Source organism: Mesoplodon bidens (genome assembly GCF_964165515.1).
Source record: "Mesoplodon bidens genome assembly, chromosome: 9".
Classification (NCBI taxonomy): domain Eukaryota; kingdom Metazoa; phylum Chordata; class Mammalia; order Artiodactyla; family Ziphiidae; genus Mesoplodon; species Mesoplodon bidens.
The window spans coordinates 103,816,746-103,839,757 of record NC_138166.1 but is presented as its reverse complement, the minus strand read 5'-3'; the positions used below and the strand labels follow the sequence as shown (position 1 = coordinate 103,839,757).

At 46.7% G+C, this 23,012-nt stretch overlaps 1 protein-coding gene across 5 annotated transcripts in view; it reads right to left on the bottom strand.

Moving 5' to 3' along the window:
• The window catches only part of DPP6 (dipeptidyl peptidase like 6), a gene marked incomplete at both ends in the record, with an annotated part of 1,069,187 nt that overhangs the window by 88,368 nt on the left and 957,807 nt on the right, over positions 1-23,012 (bottom strand). For all 5 annotated transcript variants that reach the window (XM_081243456.1, XM_081243458.1, XM_081243455.1 and 2 more), the window contains 2 exons: positions 2,834-2,872; positions 4,583-4,706. In XM_081243456.1, coding sequence (XP_081099582.1) covers positions 2,834-2,872; positions 4,583-4,706 — 163 coding nt within the window. The remainder of the gene's footprint in view (positions 1-2,833; positions 2,873-4,582; positions 4,707-23,012) is intronic.

Here is a 23,012-nt window from a genome sequence, read left to right as displayed (position 1 = left end):
GCCCCTTTGTGATGACGTGCATGAAGTGGCTGTCAGCAGCTTCCCCGGCGGCAGATGGCAGGTTGGCCTAAAATAAATTCCTAACTCGCCCCCCAGGACCTCGCAGGGTCGTGAAGGATGCAGCAACAAGACAGCTTATTTTTGAAAGAGGGTCCACAGATTGCTTTGTGAAAGATCTCTTCAAAAGGAACGTCATGAGAAACTGTTTGACACCGGGTTTCCTACTGACCACGGCGCTGAAGGAACAGATGGAGACGCGGGCTGAGCGGTGCTCGGCGAGGGGGCGCTCCGTGGGGTCCTGTGCCCGCCTTGGGGGCGGCTGGCACCCTGTGCCGCTGGCTGGACTTTGTATTTTTCAAAGGCTGTTTAAAAAATGTTAGCTGTTGCCTAATAAGTGCTTTAAAGTTTACATATTAAAAGTGTAAGAATTATACTTTTACTTTCTGCTGGTTTTTAAGTGCTGACTTGATTTTGTTTGGAACGACCTGGTTTCCCAAATCCAGGCTGCCTATCCGGTGCTTGGCTGGTGTTCTTAGGTGGGTGACAGGATGTGTGCTCCGAAAATACACAACAGTCTTGCCCACGGCGGTGTCTCTGTGTCCTGTCCGCAGAGCTTACGAGGACAACAGCTCGAGGCCCAAAGCACAGGTGACCAGTGGGGACATGGGTCCCATGAGTGCCGGACAGGAAGGCAGGGGCAGGAGGGGACCCTCTGACCCTGGCTTTCCCACAGCCCTCTGCCCCGTGAGAAACAAGCCGCTGGCTGCTTTGGTAAGTCCACCCTCCCTCCTCCAACTCAGACACAGACCGCACGTGGCTTGAGGCCCAGTCCTGCAGCCGGGCCTCGGGGCCCCATGCATGCCCAGCCCCAGCCCTGTGACGGCCCTTCCACACGCCCTGGGGACACAGTCTAGGACTCCGCCCACATTCCGCACTTGGGGATCCGTGCAGCTCTCTCCCTTTCTACACCAAGACATCTTGGAGAGCCGCTGCTCTAGCGGATTCATTTCTTAAAAAGTCGAGCATGACACAAACTAAAACATGTTAATACAAGTGAGCCCTTCACGGCATCCAGCACATTCACAATGTCGGGCAACCACCAGCTCTGTCCAGTTCCAAACCACTCCCATCACCCCCAGTTGAGCCCAGCCTCCATTAAGCTGTTACCCCCCACCCCAGATTCCCAGCCCCTGCAGCCACCGAACAGCCTCCTGGTTGTACTTTTGCTGACTTGGGCATCTCTCGTAAGTGGAGTCACACGGCGGGCGGCCCCCTTTCACTCAGCATCGTGTTCTTGGCAGGACTACTCACAGCACCAAAAGGCAGAAGCAACCCGAATGTTATCAACGGATGAATGAACCGTGGTACGTCCACGCCGTGGAACACCGTTCCACCAGAAGGTGGCTGACATGCGCTCTGTGGAAGTGGTGGATTCTTGTTTTTGAAATCCACAAAGCCTAGCATGGTGCCTGGTACAATCCATACGTATTAGCTGAACAGATGACTACGTATATAATGGATTTTTTTTCTGACTCTTTCATCTCAACGTCTTTGGCATTTTGTGTGGCTATAAGAGGAACGTCATATTACTTCTGATACTTGTGCTTGTATCATTGGTCCAGGTGGCATTCAAGAACTTCTCAGTGGAACTCCCCAACGAATACTTTAAGACGCCCAAGCACAATCTCATTCTGGATACTTCTCAGCATGGACTTGGCATCCAAACTTGGACATAGGAAAACCAAAGTGGCCACAGTGGGCACTCCTCTTTTGTATCAGGCTGGCACAGAGCAGGAACAGGACATATTTAAAAGCAATCACGCCCACTGATGAGGGCACCACCCCTGAGATAATTGATGGGAGGCTGGGCCAGATTGCTGATTCCACAGATAACAGAGGTGCACACAGAGTTTCTAGAATGTTCTTGGAGAGCCACTGGGAACAGTCGCACTGTCCAGCTTCAGTTCCTTCCCATAAACGGAATCTGTCCCATCAATAAAGAAGCACACCCGTGCCCTCTCCACCATCATTCTGAGACTCAAACCCGATTAGATTTTTCCCACAGAATTTTCAGACAATTTTCATCCCATTCAGTAGGATAAGAAGGAAGTGAGCTTCCAAAACTTTCCACCTGTGCTTTCTAACCTCAGGGTGTGGAATGAGAAAAAAATAATTGAAGAAAGAAAATACCAGAGTCGAGAGTTTCATTTCTTGTGTGGGTTTAATTTTTCTGTCAGGGTGAGCACTGCAGGTCTCCTTTGATTCCCTCCAGTTCCTCAAGCCTGTTTCATGTGCATCCCTTATCCGAGGCGGGGACGGGAAATTCAGGGGAGGCTCTAAAGTCAGGTCCCCAGGAAGACTCAAGCTGAACCGCACGGAATCCACCTCAAAGGAGGCATCCACGACCCACGCCGAGAAAAACAGGAACGTCAGCCCTGTTCCATTTTCTTTGACTGAAGTAGGTTAAATCTAGGCAACTTGTTTGGACTCATCCTTTCAACACACCAAAGGGACATCGCCTAACTGAGAACTGAGATCTCACTGAGCACCGCATGTTCTCAAGAGCAGGGATTTTCCAGCCCTCTTCCATGGAGGCCACAGTTCTCCAGCAGTGCTGGGGCCGCAGGGAAGCCAGGTGGGCTGAGTGGCTCTGCTGCCCCCAAGAGCCTCACGCGCACGCACGCATGTGTGTGTGTGTGCACACGTGTGCACGTGCGTGTCTACCTGGGGCTTCCTGTAGGATTTAACGTGAGAAGCCGTGTTGTAAACACCGGGAAAGGACCTGGTGGCTGGTGTAGGCGGACAGTGTGGGATTTGCATGCGCAATAGTTACCTGTCTGTGGAGCCAGGCTTCACTTTCATCCTCGTGTTTCTGAAACGAAATAAGAGCATTAGAGAAAGGAGTTTTCACACGTATTGTGTCTGCGACCAGCAGTGCAGAAACAATTGGATTCCCCTCCATGGTAGTTGCACAAGCTCAGGAAGGGGGCCGGCCCTGCTCTGCCTTGTCTCATGATGTGGCTCAGAGCTGAGCACGGGTGTCCCCGAACAGGAAAAATGTCACTCTCCCAGCAATGAGGACAAATCCACGGGGGGTGTGAATCCTTTGGAAGGTGCTGCATTTCTACCATTTGGTGGTCACCCCTGACCAGACACATGCCCGTCAGACGGTCACCAATGACCACACACGCGTCCACTAGATGGTCGCCAATGACCATCTAGTGGCATGTGCCCATTTAAAGGCAAATCTCAGGTGCTGCATTAGTTTACAAATTTGTGTGCATGCGTTCATGTGTGCATGTATGTGTGCATGTGCGTGGGTGTCTGTGTGTATGTGTGTCAAATTTCCAGTTCACAACAATCCTGGCAGACCAAAACATTAAAAGGACTTAAAAAGCAAATGAAAAGTAAATCTCAGAGAGCTGTGTGGAAAGACATATAATGGGAGACCAAACACACCAACCAAATCACCAGGAATTGCTATTCAGCCGCATGGGCTGTGGACCTGTCCCTGGGGCAGGTCTGTTCTTTATCTGTGGACTCTAAACATGGGCAGGCTGGAGTTTCACTGCTGACCCCGCAAGACTGGGGGTGCAGATGCCAGAAGACCTGGGCTACGAGCCATTCCCAGCTTCCCAGCCGCGAGTCCACTCTTTCCTTCCTTCCCCTCAAGAAGCCCATCAGAATAACCTGGAATCTGCTCTAAATTGTATTAAAAATCGAGTAAATCACTGGCCCACTGAGAACACTGGTCTCAGCAACAGCTCACTGCGACTCCCCTCAAGACCGTCATTGGGCCGCAGGGTCAGAGCTGCTGTCTGGGGCCCCGAAGTCACAACACAGCTGCTCTGCAAGCCTTTCTCCTCCTCAGTTGGGAAATAAAAATTTAGGGCCCAAAAAGAGTTTCTGAGAGAACTGCCTGGGTTTATTAACTGATTTTAATGGATGTTTCTTTACCCAACACAAGGAGCCCTGCCCCTTGGGGCTCAGGGATCGTGGATGACACGGGTTGCCGGGGGCAGCCCGCCTGAGGGGCCGAGACAGCCGTGGGTCACTCCCTTGCTTCGCAGGGCTGCCAAGCCTCTCTTTAGATTTTCGTTCCTCCTTGTCTCCCCTCCCTTTGCCCCCTGTAACCACCCACTAAGTCAGCCTGAGGCCCTAGGAACACACTGGCCTCACCGGTGACTTTCAGACATGGTGCCGACCATCCAGGGTACCAGCTGGCTCTGGTCAGTGAGGGATAGAGAGGCTGAAACGGCCAGGCCAGGTTGCAGTGCCGGGTCCTGGGGCCTCAGGCCGGACCCCGCCCCTCTCTAAACGTCAACTGGAAAATGAGAAGCAGCCCCTGTGTGAAGTAGCTGTGGGCAAGGATAAAGGGAAGTGAGAGCTCTGTGAGCTGGGGGCTGAGAGGATCAGCCCCACGTCTGCAGAAGTCCTCAATTCAACCACAAGGTGACACCCAAACAGAGACCCACATGCAGGCTGCACCTGGACCAGCCGGGAGCTGAGTGTGTGTGTGGCTCAGAGATGACTTTCATGCCCGGGGATGCTCCCTGCCATCCAGTTAGCCCCTCCCCCATACCTTGGTGCAGACCCCAGTGGTGGCATCGCAGAGGGTGAGGATGGACACGTTCTGTGCCCGGCTCAGCCAGTTCACGGCGACCTTGGTGCTGGTGGCCCACTTCACCATGGTGACGTAGTACTCCCTGAAATCACGAGATGCATGGTGAGCAGTGATGCAAGGCCCTCGGGGACCAGAGACACCGGCCCAACCTGGACACTGGGCCAATGTGGGGCGTGTGGGGTTCTGAGACGGGGGTCTCAGGAAAGTGCGCTGCCGATGAGCCCCCAGGGGAGGCCCAGCAGGAACCGGTGCTGGAATAAGCTGGCGGGGGTGTGCTTCTCTCCCAGCTGCCCCCCAAGAGCTGTGTGCCCCTGCACCGGGCCAACACCCAGCCGTCCGACCTGTCCCCTGGGGCTGGCCTGTGCTTCTGCCCTTCGGGTTTTGTAAGTCATGCTGGGCATCGCTGCCCACTGACCTGGCTTTCTCGTCACGGTCCAGCCAGATCGCAACTCCACGTGGCTGGAAGCAGTGAGGATGGCTCTTGAGAGGCCGTCAGAGCAAGAGCCAGGAAGGGCTCCGAGAAAGGGGCCCCTCAGGGAAGGTTAACCTATAACTCCCCATTCCCCTCCCCGCAGGCCGAGCTGGGGAAGCCTCAGTGTTCCTTTCCCTCAATTCCCAGGGGCATTCTTGAGCTAATTAGGGAAACTGGTTCATGGCTTTGGGCGCCCGGTGGACTTGATGTAACACCCTAGATGTCACGCACTCGTGTTCACCCAAACCTGAACACCCCACAGTGTACCCGGTGGTGGCGGGGGGTGGGGGGGGAGGGTACTGGGGCTCCCAGTCCTTAATTGAATTACCCAGAGCCCTCCAAGAACGGAATTTTTAGGAAAAAATGTACACTTAAGAGTTAGAAGGAAATGACGGAAAATAACTGCACAAAAATAATATCCTCAGGTGAATTCTGAGACTGTTCTTTCTAGAGGCCCAAGAACACATGCTTCACCGCCTGCCCCGACTCTATCTGTAATGAGATCTCATGTTCAGAATGATGACTTCATGTCTGACAAGATCCTTTATCGCTAAGATGCAGCACGTTCACTGGATGATGCCGGGCCAGCTGGAAGGAGAACCAGTAGTTCAGTAATTATTGTGAACAGAAGAGTCTAAATAACCAGGCACTTTCAAATAGGCTTTAGCTAACCAGGGGGTTAAATCGCCGTGGCGCCCATTTCTCGAATCTACCTGTTAATCACAGTTGTTGTTAATTTAACCAAAGTCAAGAGCACGTGGCAAACACGGTGGTGGAGGCCTCTGAGCCGTGGGGCGGGGAGGGTCGGGAGGGCAGGCCCTGGAGCAAGAGACACAGGCTCCATGAATTCGCTGAGCACATGGTGGAGAGTCGTTCAGCGCAGTCCAGCTTTTACGCTTTTCCACCTTCTCGATTTCTGTGATTTTCTGAAATCCAGCTGTTTCTGTTCTTACCATCTGCTCTGGGGACCTGCATGTTTACAGGATCCCACCCTGTCCTCTCACGGCTCCTGCTCTGAAAGTAACACATCCTTCTAGCGGCTTCTCGTGGCTCCTGCTTTGCTTGCCACTTCACCGCCGGGAGGACTGGAGCCATGTCTCTAACGACGGGATGGGACCATCCGCCTGCGTGTCTGCAGACATGAGACATGTCCGGTCTGTGCCCAACCCATGCTGTACATGTAACACTTTTAATTTTTAATTAAGTCATAGATGGGCTCTACGCCCTGTCAGACAGACACTGAAGAGGACCTGGCACTGAAGGGCCTGGTGGATGGACCCCAGTTAACTCCCGTTTTTGGATCTGTTTGACGCAGATGTTCCTGTCCAGGTGTGATATGAGGTTACGGAGACAGGCTGCACTTAAATACATCCCATCTGGATGAAATCAAGGAAGGCAAAGTCCGGTCTCCCAGGATGACTTTTTTTCTGTGGCCTTCATACGACTGATAATTCGGGGAGTCCCTCATCTTGTTTCCATTTGCTGGAAATATTTCTTCGTTCTTTGCCTCCTTCTCATTTTTATGGTGTTCTTTTGCATAATCTTCATTTAGGCCAAATATGAAAGAAGAGGTTATTCTGACATGTTAAAAGGTGAGGCTGACTACATTCGCTGCTCCCGCGATCGGTGTGAGGACCACAAACAACGGGGCTTCGCGGTGGGAGGGAGATGCGGCTCAACTCCAAACACAACAAGGGAAAGTGTAAACCTCCTTCCAAGGAGCAGGTGGGGGCCAGTGGATGGACGGTTACTAAGAGGAAACATCAGGGATAAAGGGGCTTCTGGCCAAACTTTCTCTTGCTGAAGGCAGGCCAAGTGGCCAGACAACCTCTGGGGGAGGTGGGGCTGAGAAAGGTGATCAGACATTGAGGGTTGGAGGATCCTGGCTGCAAGTGGGTGATGCAAACACACCTGGAAATGTGAATGTCAAGGCCTGTTTGCAGAGAGGATTCAGAGGAGCTGGACTAAAGTTTGGTCCAGAAAGAGACAGTCAGTGATTACACACTATTCTCAGTGTTTCCATGTCCTAACTCGATATGAGAACCATTGTAACTGGAAATAAAGAGATGAATGCAAACCTTCTCTTTCTGGTAAGAAACTCCTGAGTGACACCTTTGGAGCGAATCACACAAGAGCATCACTGAGCTGTGAGGCTGGCCCGGGGGTGGGGCTGGGCTGGTGGCACCAATGCAGTCATGTGGCCAACTAACCACTTTATTGTTCATGTTTCAAGTTGCCGCCAGAAAACAGGGAGATGCAGTGGCAAGCCTGCTTCACGGAGCTGGAGAGAGTCAGGACTGTCACCCTGCAGAGGTTCGCTACTTTCTAGAAGTTTCCTACTTCCTAGAAATGCAACCACATGCCCAGTTAAAGTGAGTGCTAGAGCCTTGCTCTCTTTTTTTACTTTCCTAATTTGTAATATGGGACATGATTTACAGAGGAAAAAAATAATTGTACTGCAAATTAGGACAGTTAAATGTGGACCGACTTTGCCTAGTTCAGTGGAACCTTGGCCAGGCTGTGGACTGTCAGCTGGACGAAGGGGTGGGATGCAGCTTCCTGCAGGGGCTGGGAGAGCTTTGCTTCTACAACTAATACATATAGAACTTGAATCCTCGGTTCCTTCATCTGTGTAGCAGGAATTTCACAGAATTTGGATGGCACCTTTAGAGACTTTTATGGTGATGAAATATAAAGAGAAATATATTTTTAAAACTCTTGAAACAATAAAAATCGTTCAGGACTCTGTAAAGATGACATGATAACCTCGCCGAGAATAAGTGGTGCTTCAGGGCCTTTGCTTCCAATTGCATTACCCTTCATCAAACACCTTGGGAACGTCTCACCTGACCTGCCTTCAGAACGACACAGCCATACAGGTCTCATTACCTGTACAGCAACATCTCGTTTCTAAGCGATATTTCCTAATTCTGTGAGTGGTGTCACTGACTAGACTTGGTGCCAAACAATTTTTGGTTATTTTAAGTAATCAAGTCTGCCTGCCAAGATAAAGCAGTGCCAAGAATAAGCTGATTTTGAAGGTGCGCTCGCAGCTCTTTGGTGATGAGGTGTAGACCCTCACAGAGAAGCGATGCTTTGGATGGAATGACATTCTTTTGCAACGTAAGGCTTCGTAGCCACACCATATGTTAATGGAAAGGAAAATAAAACAGGGATTCCCCTAACGAAGGTTTCCCTCAGCAGAAAGCCTAGACTGGAGGAAGAGAAGGTCTCCTGGTTCCCAACACATTTTCCATCTCCCTAACTGCAAAGCTGTTAGACTCTGACTCTAAGGCCCGTGGGGAGGGCCCGGGCCAGGCCCGCGTCGCGTTCCCGCTGACTGTCTCAGGGAGGGCCTGTCTGGCGGCCCCACACGCCACACGGTCATGTCAAGTGTAGACTCCACAGACACATGCAGACGCCACACACACTCACATCTGGTTAGCAGATTGGAGTCAGCCTTGACCAACTTTGCGTTAAATGTGCCTATAAATACACAGAAAGGTGAAAAGTCATAACGTCACTAAAAATGAACGTTGAAAGCCTCCGGCTGTAACACAGATGGAGGTGGACGAAGTTTGGTTGCCTGAGTTTGCTTCACCGTATGAAGCAGCCAGTGGGCAGCAGGAGGAAACTGTTTTTCTCTTCCCCTTTGTCTGATCCTCAGAAACGCTGGGCTGGCACAGCCAGAAATCTGGGGAGCCAGACCTTCACTACCTTGGTGCTAACAATATCATAGTTTGTCATGGACACTAATTGACTTAGAATGTCCAAAAAAAAAAAGATTCCAAAAAGGCAGAGAAAAATCTCAACTCAGCCCAGCAGAGGCACCCAGATAGATACAGGTCAGACTGCACCTTCCCGAATTCACCCGAGAAGGGTTCAACCAGCACCAGAGGCTCAGGGAGCGGAGCCAAACATAACCTTCACGTCTTGTCTGTTGCCAAATGTCAGGTGTGGGTGGATCTCTCCTTTCTGAGGTGGGGAACTAGGAAGGTCAGACTAACAATACAGACGAGAAGGGGAAATCATACTAGAAATGCACAAGAAGGACATGACTATAAAAATATAGGATGAGATCAAAGAGGTGACATGAGGGGACTAACGAAACTGAAATTGAAAATTACAGAAATGTGATCCAGAGAAATCAAGGAAAATTTGGGAAGCTCCCCCAGAAGGCAGAGGAAGGGGTCCCAGAGGAAGAGGGAGGATGGCAGATGATCCTCAAATCTGAGAACGTAAGTGCTCCTCACGGAAGAACCAGAGTGATGGGAAGAGAGGCAGTCACCAAAGACAGCATGAAAGATGCCTACATAGCTAAGACGTGAATATGCAGATTAAAGGGTTTTCATACTCCAGGGAAACTAACAGAACACCTGAAAACATTCTGACAGACTCTTAGAGATCTGCCACAACAATCCAGTAATAAGCAAATAAGTTTTGAGAGACGATACAAATTTATGCTGATCTCAGATTTCTCTGCTGTTCTGGGTCTAATGGTATTTAATACCTCAATGTCTTTTTAACAACCAATATCTTCTTGTTTAAAGTATATCTTCTACTTGAATATACCAATTCAAAAATTCAAAAAATTAAAAGCAATTCAAAATTAAAGGTTCAAAATTAAAAGCTTAATATGTAAGAAGATGATCTCTAAAACCAATTCATCCATAGCCAGTCCAAAACTACTATCAATTTGATTATGAATTTGAATGAAAATATGGAAAGTAATTATTAAGTGATAAAAATAATATCAAATAAAATAAATATTAGGTGAATATTTCATAGAATTATAAACATTTGGTAAATCTTTTAAGGAAGATTTAAAACAAAGGTAGCGGACTTCCCTGGTGGCACAGTGGTTAAGAATCCGCCTGCCAATGCAGGGGACATGGGTTTGAGCCCTGGTCCAGGAAGACCCGACATGCCGCGGCACAACTAAGCCCGTGTGCCACAGCTACTGAATCCATGCTCTAGAGCCCGCGGGCCACAACTACTGAGCCTGTGTGAAACAACTACTGAAGCCCATGCGCCTAGAGCCCATGCTCCTCAACAAGAGAAGCCACCACAATGAGAAGCCCGTGCACCACAACAAAGAGTAGCCCCCACGCGCCGCAACTAGAGAAAGCTCATGCACAGCAATGAAGACCCAACACGGCCAAAAAAATACAATTTAAATAAATTAGAAAAAAAAGATTTTTTCTTAAAACAAAAAACAAACAAATAAAAACAAAGGTAGCACCCATCACAAATGATGAAACAAAGAGAACATTTAAGATACAGGAACACAAACATGCTACATGTCTGGAACAGGAAACTAAACATGAGAAACTTTCAAAATAATCATCAGTTTTCGGAGACCTGAATTGATTAGATTTAACCTTCATGCGGGTAGAGACTGAACCCACTTCATTCCTTTCTATTTCTTCAGCACCTTGTCTAATGCTTCACATGTGGTAAATACTTAATATTTTTTAAAAGAATGAATTTAATTCTAACAGAAAGACCAATGAGCTTCTTTTCTGAGAGGGGCGCTTCTAATAAAATAATTCTACAGTTCACATATAAGGAGAAATGTTCAAAAATGGCCAAGATGATTTTAAAAGGAAGATTAATGAGAGGGGATTTATACCAAAAGCTGCTAATGATACAGTATAGACTTTTTACTGGTGTAACAATCAGTAGATCTACAAGTGATGGACAGCCTTAAATCACAATGGTTTACATGAAAACAGAAAAGTTTATATAAGAATTTAAGATAGCAGAAGGAAAGAAATCATAAAGATCAGATCAGAAATAAATGAAAAAGAAATGAAGGAAACGATAGCAAAGATCAATAAAACTAAAAGCTGTTTCTTAAGATAAACAAAATTGATAAACCATTAGCCAGACTCATCAAGAAAAAAGGGAGAAGACTCAAATCAATAGAATTAGAAATGAAAAAGGAGAAGTAACAACTGATGCTGCAGAAATACAAAAGATCATGAGAGATTACTACAAGCAACTATATGCCAATAAAATGGACAACCTGGAAGAAATGGACAAACTCTTAGAAATGCACAACCTTCCAAGACTGAACCAGGAAGAAGTAGAAAATATGAACAGACCAATCACAAGCACTGAAATTGAAACTGTGATTAAAACTCTTCCAACAAACAAAAGCCCAGGACCAGATGGCTTCACAGGCAAATTCTATCAAACATTTAGAGAAGAGCTAACACCTATCCTTCTCAAACTGTTCCAAAATATAGCAGAGGGAGGAACATTTCCAAACTCATTCTACGAGGCCACCATCACCCTGATACCAAAACCAGACAAAGATGTAAGAAAAAAGGAAAACTACAGACCAATATCACTGATGAACATAGATGCAAAAATCCTCAACAAAATACTAGCAAACGGAATCCAGCAGCACATTAAAAGGATCATACAGTATGATCAAGTGGGGTTTATCCCAGGAATGCAAGGATTCTTCAATATACGCAAATCAATCAACGTGATATACCATATTAACAAATCGAAGGAGAAAAACCATATGATCATCTCAATAGATGCAGAAAAAGCTTTCAAGAAAATTCAACACCCATTTATGATAAAAACCCTGCAGAAAGTAGGCATAGAGGGAAGTTTCCTCAACATAATAAAGGCCATATATGACAAACCCACAGCCAACATTGTCCTCAATGGTGAAAAACTGCAACCATTTACACTAAGATCAGGAACAAGACAAGGTTGTCCACTCTCACCACTCTTATTCAACATAGTTTTGGAAGTTTTAGCCACAGCAATCAAAGAAGAAAAATAAATAAAAGGAATCCAAATCGGATAAGAAGAAGTAAAGCTGTCACTGTTTGCAGATGACATGATACTATACATAGAGAATCCTAAAGATGTTACCAGGAAACTACTAGAGCTAATCAATGAATTTGGTAAAGTAGCAGGATACAGAATTAATGCACAGAAATCTCCAGCATTCTTATACACTAATGATGAAAAATCTGAAAAGAAATTAAGAAAACACTCCCATTTATCACTGCAACAGAAAGAATAAAATATCTAGGAATAAACCTACCTAAGGAAACAAAGGACCTGTATGCAGAAAATTTTAAGACACTGATGAAAGAAATTAAATATGATACAAATAGATGGAGAGATATACCATGTTCTTGGATTGGAAGAGTGAATCAACATTGTGAAAATGACTCTACTACCCAAAGCAATCTACAGGTTCAATGCAATCCCTATCAAACTACCACTGGCATTTTTCACAGAACTAGAATAAAAAATTTCACAATTTCTATGGAAACACAAAAGACCTCGAATAGCCAAAGCAATCTTGAGAAAAAAAAACGGAGCTGGAGGAATCAGGCTCCGTGACTTCAGACTATACTACAAAGCTACAGTAATCAAGACAGTATGGTACTGGCACAAAAACAGAGATATAGATCAATGGAACAGGATAGAAAACCCAGAGATACACCCATGCACATATGGTCATCTTATCTTTGATAAAGGAGGCAAGAATATACAGTGGAGAAAAGACAGCCTCTTCAATAAGTGGTGCTGGGAAAACTGGACAGCTACATGTAAAAGTATGAGATTAGAACACTCTGTAACACCATACACAAAAATAAACTCAAAATGGATTAAAGACCTAAATGTAATGCCAGACACCATCAAACTCTTAGTGGAAAACATAGGCAGAACACTCTATGACGTAAATCACAGCAAGATCCTTTTTGACCCACTTCCTAGAGAAATGCAAATAAAAACAAAAATAAACAAATGGGACCTAATGAAACTTAAAAGCTTTTGCACAGCAAAGGAAACCATAAACAAGACCAAAAGACAACCCTCAGAATGGGAGAAAATATTTGCAAATGAAGCAACTGACAAAGGGTTAATCTCCAAAACATACAAGCAACTCATGCAGCTCAATATCAAAAAAACAAAAAACCCAATCCAAAAATGGGCAGAAGACCTAAATAGACATTTCTCCAGAGAAGATATACAGATTGCTAACAAACACATGAAAGAGTGCTCATTAATCATTAGAGAAATGCAAATCAAAACTACAATGAGGTATCATCTCACACCGGTCAGAATGGCCATGATCAAAAAATCTAGAAACAATAAATGCTGGAGAGGGTGTGGAAAAAAGGGAACCCTCTTGCACTGTTGGTGGGAATGTAAATTGATACAGCCACTATGGAGAACAGTATGGAATTCCTTAAAACTAAAAATAGAACTACCATACAACCCAGCAATCCCACTACTGGGCATATACCCTGAGAAAACCATAATTCAAAAAGAGTCATGTACCAAAATGTTCACTGCAGCTCTATTTACAATAGCCAGGACATGCAAGCAACCTAAGCGTCCATCAACAGAGGAATGGATAAAGAAGATGTGGCACATATATACAATGGAATATTACTCAGCCATAAAAAGGAACGAAACTGAGTTATCTGTAGTGAGGTGGATGGACCTAGAGACTGTCATACAGAGTCAAGTAAGTCAGAAAGAGAAAAACAAATACCGTATGCTAACACATATATATGGAATCTAAAAAAAAAAAAAAAGAAAATGGTCAGAAGAACCTAGGGGCAAACAAGACGGGAATAAAGATGCAGACCTGCTAGAGAATGGACTTGAGGATACGGGGAGGGGGAAGGGTAAGCTGGGACAAAGTGAGAGAATGGCATGGACATATATACACTACCAAATGTAAAATAGATAGCTAGTGGGAAGCAGCCGCATAGCACAGAGAGAGATCAGCTTTGTGCTTTGTGACCACCTAGAGGGGTGGGATAGGGAGGGTGGGAGGGACGGAGATGCAGGAGGGAAGAGATATGGGGACATATTTATATGTATAACTGATTCACTTTGTTATAAAGCAGAAACTGACACACCATTGTAAAGGAATTATAGTCTAATAAAGATGTTTTAAAGAACTAAAAAATTAAAAAAAAAATAAATGAATAAAAGAATTTAATATTTAATAAAAGTGTCAACCCAAATCATTGGGGAAAGGAAGACTTAATAAATGGTGCTGGGAAGATGACTTATTAAAAAACAAAAAAGCAAATAAAGAACAAGTGTGTGTTTCTAGAAAAAAGTGCCATAAAATATTAATAGAGCACTGCTTCTCTCGCAGGGATTAATGTGCCGTCACTTCTTGGTTTTCCAAATTCTGGCAAAGGTTCTAACAGTTGTGTGGCAATAAAGGGCAAGGGAGCGAAAGGCCTGCTTATCTAGTGAAAAAAAGAGCCCGCGATTAACGCTGGCATTTTCCAGTGACGTTTATTCCATGGATTAAGCTGGAGCAGAAAAATACTTTGAGAGGGAAATTAAAAAAAAAAAGATGTTCTTTAATAGAAGCCATCGTTGAACAAACTGAAATGACACCAAATACCAAATGCTGCTGGGATCAAGTGTACAGCTCCACACCTGAGATGCACTCGGAGCAGCCACATAATTGTACAAAAATATCTGCAGGCAGATTGCACTTTGCAAAATACAGGAATGGTGTGACTGTAAAACAAGTCACTATTTGATGTATATTTCCATAATTTCACTTTCAACGTAGGAAGAGGCCACGTGACCTTTCCCTTCTGTCTGAGGTGAGGCTACCACGCAGAGCCAGATGTCGGGATGAGGAATGAGAGGGGGTGGCGTTCAAGGGACTGTGGAGGCCTTACTCAGCAGTTTACATGCTTCGAATGTGAAGGGAATCCTCTGAACTGGAGAAGTGTAGATACATCTCAAGGCACCCCTTCTCCAGCCTGTCGTTTCCACACACTCAGCATCCACCCACCTCTTTGTTCACCGGTCTGTCCCTCCCTCCATCCATCCTCCATCCATCCACCCACCCACATACCTGACCTGTCCACTCAGTAGAATATAAATTAAGCACCTGCTGGGCACCGAGACTCCCAGTGCCACTTGGGGAGATGCTGGATGCCATCCTTGTGCCTCTACAGGCCCCCTGCATCTCTCCCACCCTGTTCTGTGCTGGGGAGGGGCGGGCTCACCTGCACAGGTGGCTTCACGGGGCTCCGGCTGCCCCGTGGACGCACCAGCAGGAGCTCAAAGCCTGGGAGAAAGGGAGGGCGGGTACTGATTCCACTGCTTCCTGTACACAGTCCAGCCGCTACTGTCGGCCTGCCCCACGGGGCTGTGTGTCCCTGAGATCCGGGCGCTCCTGCTTCCCTTGCCCCTCCCGACCTGGGACAGGAGCAGGGACCCAGGCACTGCAGTGCCTGCTGGGCTTCCTCCCCGACACCCTTTCTGCACAGAGCCTTGGTTAGATGCGGTGGGAATGAATCCCTTCGTTTCCTGCTGGGACACTGACAGTACAGAGATAGAGGCCACAGCAGCCCTCTGACCACAGCTGTCCTTGCCCGGAGTGCTTCACTTGAGGTGCAAGCAACAGCTGAGGTGTCCACATGCCCAGGTAACATCCTGAGCCCTGATGGACTCCGAGCCAGAAGGGTCCTGAGATGCCAAGGATCCTTTTGCAGACCAGGAACCTGAGGAGTGGCCTCTGGGCGTAGGCAGGTCAGGCGGGCGCCCAGTCCTCTGCAGGGCTGGCCGGCCCCGCCAGGCACTCTCTCCACGACACCACTTTCTCACGAGGGTGCCTGCGGCGGGGCTACACTGAACTCTGCGAGGCCTGCCGTCAAGCCCCACGTGGAGAGCCACTCGGCTTCTCTCTGCAACGCATACCTTATCCACGTCCCTCCCCTCAGATCCCACCACCTCCACCCTCGCCCTGTGCTGGCTACAGGACGATCACCTCCCCCAGGCCCACTGCCCCATCTCAGACCCGCCCCTGCAGTGCCCATCCTCGTCACACAGCCAACCGAGGGCTCCTTTGCCCGCTGCCCGCCCCGGGCCAGACCTGCCAGGCCCCCCTACTCCCTTCAGGTCCCTGAGCTCTGCTCACACCAAGCCTGAGCAAGCGCACCCCCCGAACATGGACTGCGCCCCTACAGCTTCTCCTGGGGACCAGCTGACCACAGGGGGACGCTTCCCTGCACCGCCCCACTGGTCATTTCCCCCGCTTGTCCTGCTTCCCCTCCCGAGGTTCAGCCCAGCCCTGTGACCCTCCTTCTTTACCCTGTAAAAGAAAACCTGCTCCTGTTTGACTGTGAGATGCTCACAGATTTCCGAGATCGGAGTGTCCTCCCCATCACAGTGGGCCTTCCTCTGAGTCCTCTGCCTAGCAAAGTCCAGACTGTTTTTGGACACAGTCACACTTCAGTATGTTGATGCTCCCAGGTGAAGGGCCGTCAGCCCTGATAGTCAGTGCTTTAGACAGCACGTGGGCTTTTGCCCCTCAAATGACAACCGGGGGGGCGGCCGCCTCTGTGTGTGCAGGGATCCCTACGAGTAGCTGTCACAGACGCATGACCCACTGGGAAGGAAAGAACCATGTCGGGCGGCGCTCTGAATATTTCAGGCTAAGACAGAAGACCCAGGAGAAGGGACGGGTCCACTAGAGACCATTTGTAATTCAGCTCAAAAGACCCAGTGACACAGCTATTCTCTGACTTGTAATCAGACCCTGGGGAGAGGGGAGAAAAGATTTATCCAAAAGCCCAGCAGTAGGGATGGGAAGAACTCAGTCCCTAGGAGACCCCACCTGCCAAGGGTGAAGAAAGCTGTCTTCCATCCACTCATCAGTCTTTAGGGGTGGGACTGTATCCCGTTCCTCTTCGGAATGTCTAGCTCAGAGCACTAGTTCTGAGAATGAGGTACAAGTGGACACAGTCGGTGGTGGCAAAGGGTCTGCTTACAGAGATCCTGGGAGCTAGGAGAGCTTGAACAGGCAGAGCAGAAACAAATGGTACCCCAAAGGACACCAGATTTGGAAACCCGGATTCCAGGCCTGGCCCGTGAAGAATCAGCATGATTCTGAGCAAGTCACCTGCCTTCTGGGGGTCCTCTCGCCTCCTCTGTACATTGTAGAGGAAATGGAAAGGAAATAAGGGCAGCTTTCAGAGCCCTTCCAGCCCCAGAGGCCCAGCAACAGGCAGCTCTTTGGAGGGTGGGCGTGAGGGACTGGCCTGCTCGGGGGGCAGGTGTGAACCCCACTCGTTCATGCCTCAGTGCAGGCTGACACATTTCAAAACAAGGCGGCAGGCGAATTTGCCAAATCCCACTCTCCTGCAGCTGCCATCCACTCTGTGTGGATTTGCCAACTGCGGCCCATGGGGAAAACCTGTACCTGTCACTACGCCCTCTGAGTTTGCTGTCATCTGGCTCACCCAGCCTTGTGACAGGGCCTGAAAATCCTGTCCGGTGTGTTGCTGACATCTTCGAATGTCAACACAGTTCTGCTGGCTGATAGAGCTTGCTGGCCAATGGAGGGCTCTTACGTACGGGGACGGGAAGGCAGAGGCTCGGATTATTTTTCTGATGTCTCCTGCTCTGTGTAAGTCTGCCGAACACTAATCATTCCTTGCATATCTAGTGACAGTGTCTTCAGGACAATCTAGCTGCCCCTTCAAACACAGACCACAACAATGCAGAACATGTGTTCTTCACCAGAAAGTTGTTTATCTGGACATCCAAGATCAGATTTCCAGGCTTCTGAAGCACTGGACATTTTGACTGATGAGAACATGGAAACCTGTGATCAACAGTAACACTGAGAATCCCCTTTTCAATGCATCAATAGAATAAAGATCCGGCATTTCTCCAGACTGGAGCTTCCATGTTTCTGCCCTCACCACAAAGAGCTTCTTGCCCTCATGGATAATAAAAAGCACACCCTGATCTGATACCGTCAACACAAAAGCTGTCTGGTTGAGCCAATCCCCTTCAACTGCTTCCTAAGAAGAACTTATTTGAGTATTTCGGTACCCAGGTCATTACTTTAACACATGAGGTAATAACAGAGCGAGGTCTAGCTCTGTGGGTATTAGAGATCATTTATGCATTTGTAATTCATCCCTCAAACACTTTCAAATAAATCTGGAAATCAAATTCAGATAAAACAAGTATCTTCCCACAGACTTTAATATAAAGACAAAAGGCTAGATTAGAAATATGTTAGTAGGATGGCAGATTCAGGGATGGAGGTGGGGGACAGTATCTTTAATTTGAAAATGAGTTTCCACACACTAGAAGCCCCTTCGCGGGCGGAGACTGCGGGTGGCAGAGGGGGAAAGCTTCGGAGCCGCGGAGGAGACCGCAGCCACAGGGGTACGGAGGGCCAAGCAGAGAGATTCCCGCACAGAGGACCGGTGCCGACCGCCACTCACCAGCCCGAGAGGCTTGTCTGCTCACCCGCCCGGGCGGGCGGGGCTGGGAGCTGAGGCTCGGGCTTCAGTCAGAGCGCGCTGGCGGCGTGAACACAGCCTGAAGGGGGTTAGTGCGCCACGGCCGGCCGGGAGGGAGTCCGGGGAAAAGTCTGGAGCTGCCGAAGAGGCAAGAGACTTTTCCTTCCCTCTTTGTTTCCTGGTGCGCGAGGAGAGGGGATTCAGAGCGCTGCTGAAAGGAGGCTCCAGAGACGGGCGCGAGGCGCGCCTGAAAGCGCGGACCCCAGAGACGGGCGTGGGACGCTGGGGCTGCTGCTGCCGCCACCAAGAAGCCCGTGTGCGAGCGCCGGTCACTCTCCACACCTCCCCTCCCGGGAGCCTGTGCTGCCCGCCACCGCCACGGTCCCGGGCTCCACAGACAACATCCCCGGGAGAACGCACGGGCGCGCCTCGTGCTGACGCAACGTCACGCCGGCCTCCGCCGACGCACGCTCGCCCCGCCTCCGTGCCCCTCCCTCCCCCGCGGCCTGAGGGAGCCAGAGCGCCCGAATCAGCGGCTCCTTTAACCCCGTCCTGTCTGAGCGAACAACAGACGTCCTCCGGCGACCTACACGCAGAGGCGGGGCCGAATCCAAAGCTGAGCCCCGGGAGCTGTGCGAACAAAGAAGACAAAGGGGAATCTCTCCCAGCAGCCTCAGAAGCAGCGGATTAAAGCTCCGCAATCAACTTGATGTACCCTGCATCTGTGGAATACCTGAATAGACAACGAACCATCCCAAATTGAGGAGGTGGACTTTGAGAGCAAGATTTATGAGTTTTTTCCCCTTTTCCTCTTTTTGTCAGTGTGTACGTGTATGCTTCTGTGTGAGATTTTGTCTGTATAGCTTTGCTTTCACCATTTGTCCCAGTGTTCTGTCTGTCCCCTTTTTTAATTACTTAAAATTTTTTTTCTTAATAATTATTTTTTATTTTAATAACTTTATTTTATTTTATCATCTTCTTTCTTTCTTTCTTTTTTTCCTCCCTTTTATTCTGAGCCGTGTGGAGGACAGGCTCTTGGTTCTCCAGCCAGGAGTCACTGCTGTGCCACAGAGGTGGAGGAGCCAAGTTCAGGACACTGGTCACCAAGAGACCTCCCAGCTCTACATAATATCAAATGGCAAAAATCTCCCAGAGGTCTCCATCTCAACGCCAAGACCCAGCTCCACTCAAAGACCAGCAAGCTACAGTGCTGGACACCCTATGCCAAACAACTAGCAAGACAGGAACACAGCCCCACCCATTAGCAGAGAGGCTGCCTAAAATCATAATAAGGCCACAGACACCCCAAAACACACCACCAGACGTGGACCTGCCCACCAGAAAGACAAGATCCAGCCTCATCCACCAGAACACAGGCACTAGTCCCCTCCACCAGGAAGCCTACACAACCCACCAAACCAAACTTAGCCACTGGGGACAGACACCAAAAACAATGGAAACTACGAACCAGCAGCCTACGAAAAGGAGACCCCAAACACAGTAAGATAAGCAAAATGAGAAGACAGAGAAACACACAGCAGATGAAGGAGCAAGACAAAAACCCACCAGACCTAACAAATGAAGGGGAAATAGGCAGTCTACCTGAAAAAGAATTCAGAATAATGATAGTAAAGATGATACAAAATCTTGGAAATAGAATGGAGGAAATACAAGAAACGTTTAACAATGACCTAGAAGAACTAAAGAGCAAACAAACAGTGATGAACACCAAAATAAATGAAATTAAAAATACTCTAGAAGGGATCAATAGCAGAATAACTGAGGCAGAAGAACAGATAAGTGACCTGGAAGATAAAATAGTGGAAATAACTACTGCAGAGCAAAATAAAGAAGAAAGAATGAAAAGAACTGAGGATAGACTTAGAGACCTCTGGGACAACATTAAATGCACCAACATTCGAAATATAGGGGTCCCAGAAGAAGAAGAGAAAAAGAAAGGGACTGAGAAAATATTTGAAGAGATTATAGTTGAAAACTTCCCTAATATGGGAAAGGAAATAGTTAATCAAGTCCAGGAAGCACAGAGAGTCCCATACAGGATAAATCCAAGGAAAAACACGCCAAGACAAATATTAATCAAACTATCAAAAATTAAATACAAAGAACAAATATTGAAAGCAGCAAGGGAAAAACAACAAGTAACACACAAGGGAATCCCCATAAGGTTAACAGCTGATCTTTCAGCAGAAACTCTGCAAGCCAGAAGGGAGTGGCAGGACATATTTAAAGTGATGAAGGAGAAAAACCTACAACCAAGTTTACTTTACCCAGCAAGGATCTCATTCAGATTTGACAGAGAAATTAAAAGCTTTACAGACAAGCAAAAGCTAAGAGAATTCAGCACCACCAAATCAGCTTTACAACAAATGCTAAAGGAACTTCTCTAGGCAGGAAACACAAGAGAAGGAAAAGACCTACAATAATAAACACAAAACAATTAAGAAAATGGGAATAGGAACATACATATGGATAATTACCTAAATGTAAATGGATTAAATGCTCCAACCAAAAGACATAGACTGGCTGACTGGATACAAAAACAAGACCTGTATATATGCTGTCTACAAGAGACCCACTTCAGACCTAGGGACAGATACAGACTGAAAGTGAGGGGATGGAAAAAGATACTCAATGCAAATGGAAATCAAAAGAAAGCTGGAGTAGCAATTCTTTTATCAGACAAAACAGACTTTAAAACAAAGACTATTACAAGAGACAAAGAAGGACACTATATAATGATCAAGGGATCAATCCAAGAAGATGTAACAATTGGAAATGTTTATGCACCCAACATAGGATACATAAGGCAAATACTAACAGCCATAAAAGGGGAAATCGACAGTAACACAATCATAGTAGGGGACTTTAACTTAACACCCCACTTTCACCAGTGGACAGATCATCCAAAATGAAAATAAATAAGGAAACACAAGCTTTAAATGATACATTAAACAAGATGGACTTAATTGATATTTATAGGACATTCCATCCAAAAACAACAGAATACACATTCTTCTCAAGTGCTCATGGAACATTCTCCAAGATAGATCATATCTTGGGTCACAAATCAAGCCTTGTAAATTTAAGAAAATGGAAATCATACCAAGTATCTTTTCCGACCACAACGCTATGAGAGTAGATATCAATTACAGGAAAAAATCTGTAAGAAATACAAACACATGGAGGCTAAACAACACACTACTTAATAACCAAGAGATCACTGAAGAAATCAAAGAGGAAATCAAAAAATACCTAGAAACAAATGACAGTGAAAACACAGCTACCCAAAACTTACGGGATGCAGCAAAAGCAGTACTAAGAGGGAAGTTTATAGCTATACAAGCCTACCTTAAGAAACAAGAAACATCTCAAATAAACAACCTAACCTTATACCTACAGCAATTAGAGAAAGAACAAAAAAACCCCAAAGTTAGCAGAAGGAAAGAAATCATAAAGATCAGATAAGAAATAAATGAAAAAGAAATGAAGGAAATGATAGCAAAGATCAATAAAACTAAAAGCTGGTTCTTTGAGAAGATAAACAAAATTGATAAACCATTAGCCAGACTCATCAAGAAAAAAGGGGAGAGTATTCAAATCAATAGAATTAGAAATGAAAAAGAAGAAGTAATAACTGACACTGCAGAAATACAAAGGATCATGAGAGATTACTACAAGCAACTCTATGCCAATAAAATGGACAACCTGGAAGAAACGGACAAATTATTAGAAATGCACAACCTTCTGAGACTGAACCAGGAAGAAATAGATAATATGAACAGACCAATCACAAGCACTGAAATTGAAACTGTGATTAAAAATCTTCCAACAAACAAAAGCCCAGGACCAGATGGCTTCACAGGTGAATTCTATCAAACATTTAGAGAAGAGCTAACACCTATCCTTCTCAAACTGTTCCAAAATATAGCAGAGGGAGGAACACTCCCAAACTCATTGTTTGAGGCCACCATCACTCTGATACCAAAACCAGACAAAGATGTCACAAAGAAAGAAAAGTACAGGCCAATATCACTGATGAACATAGATGCAAAAATCCTCAACAAAATACTAGCAAACAGAATCCAACAGCACATTGAAAGGATCATACAGTATGATCAAGTGGGGTTTATCCCAGGAATGCAAGGATTCTTAAACATACGCAAATCAATCAACATGACACACCATACTAACAAATCGAAGGAGAAAAACCATACGATCATCTTAATAGATGCAGAGAAAGCTTTCAACAAAATTCAACACCCATTTATGATAAAAACCCTGCAGAAAGTAGGCATAGAGGGAAGTTTCCTCAACATAATAAAGGCCATATATGACAAACCCACAGCCAACCTCCTTCTCAATGGTGAAAAACTGAAACCATTTCCACTAAGATCAGGAACAAGACATGGTTGCCCACTCTCACCACTATTACTCAACACTGTTTTGGAAGTTTTAGCCACAGCAATCAGAGAAGAAAAAGAAATAAAAGGAATCCAAATCAGAAAACAAGTAGTAAAGCTGTCACTGTTTGCAGATGACACGATACTATACATAGAGAATCCTAAAGATGCTACCAGAAAACTACTAGAGCTAATCAATGAATTTG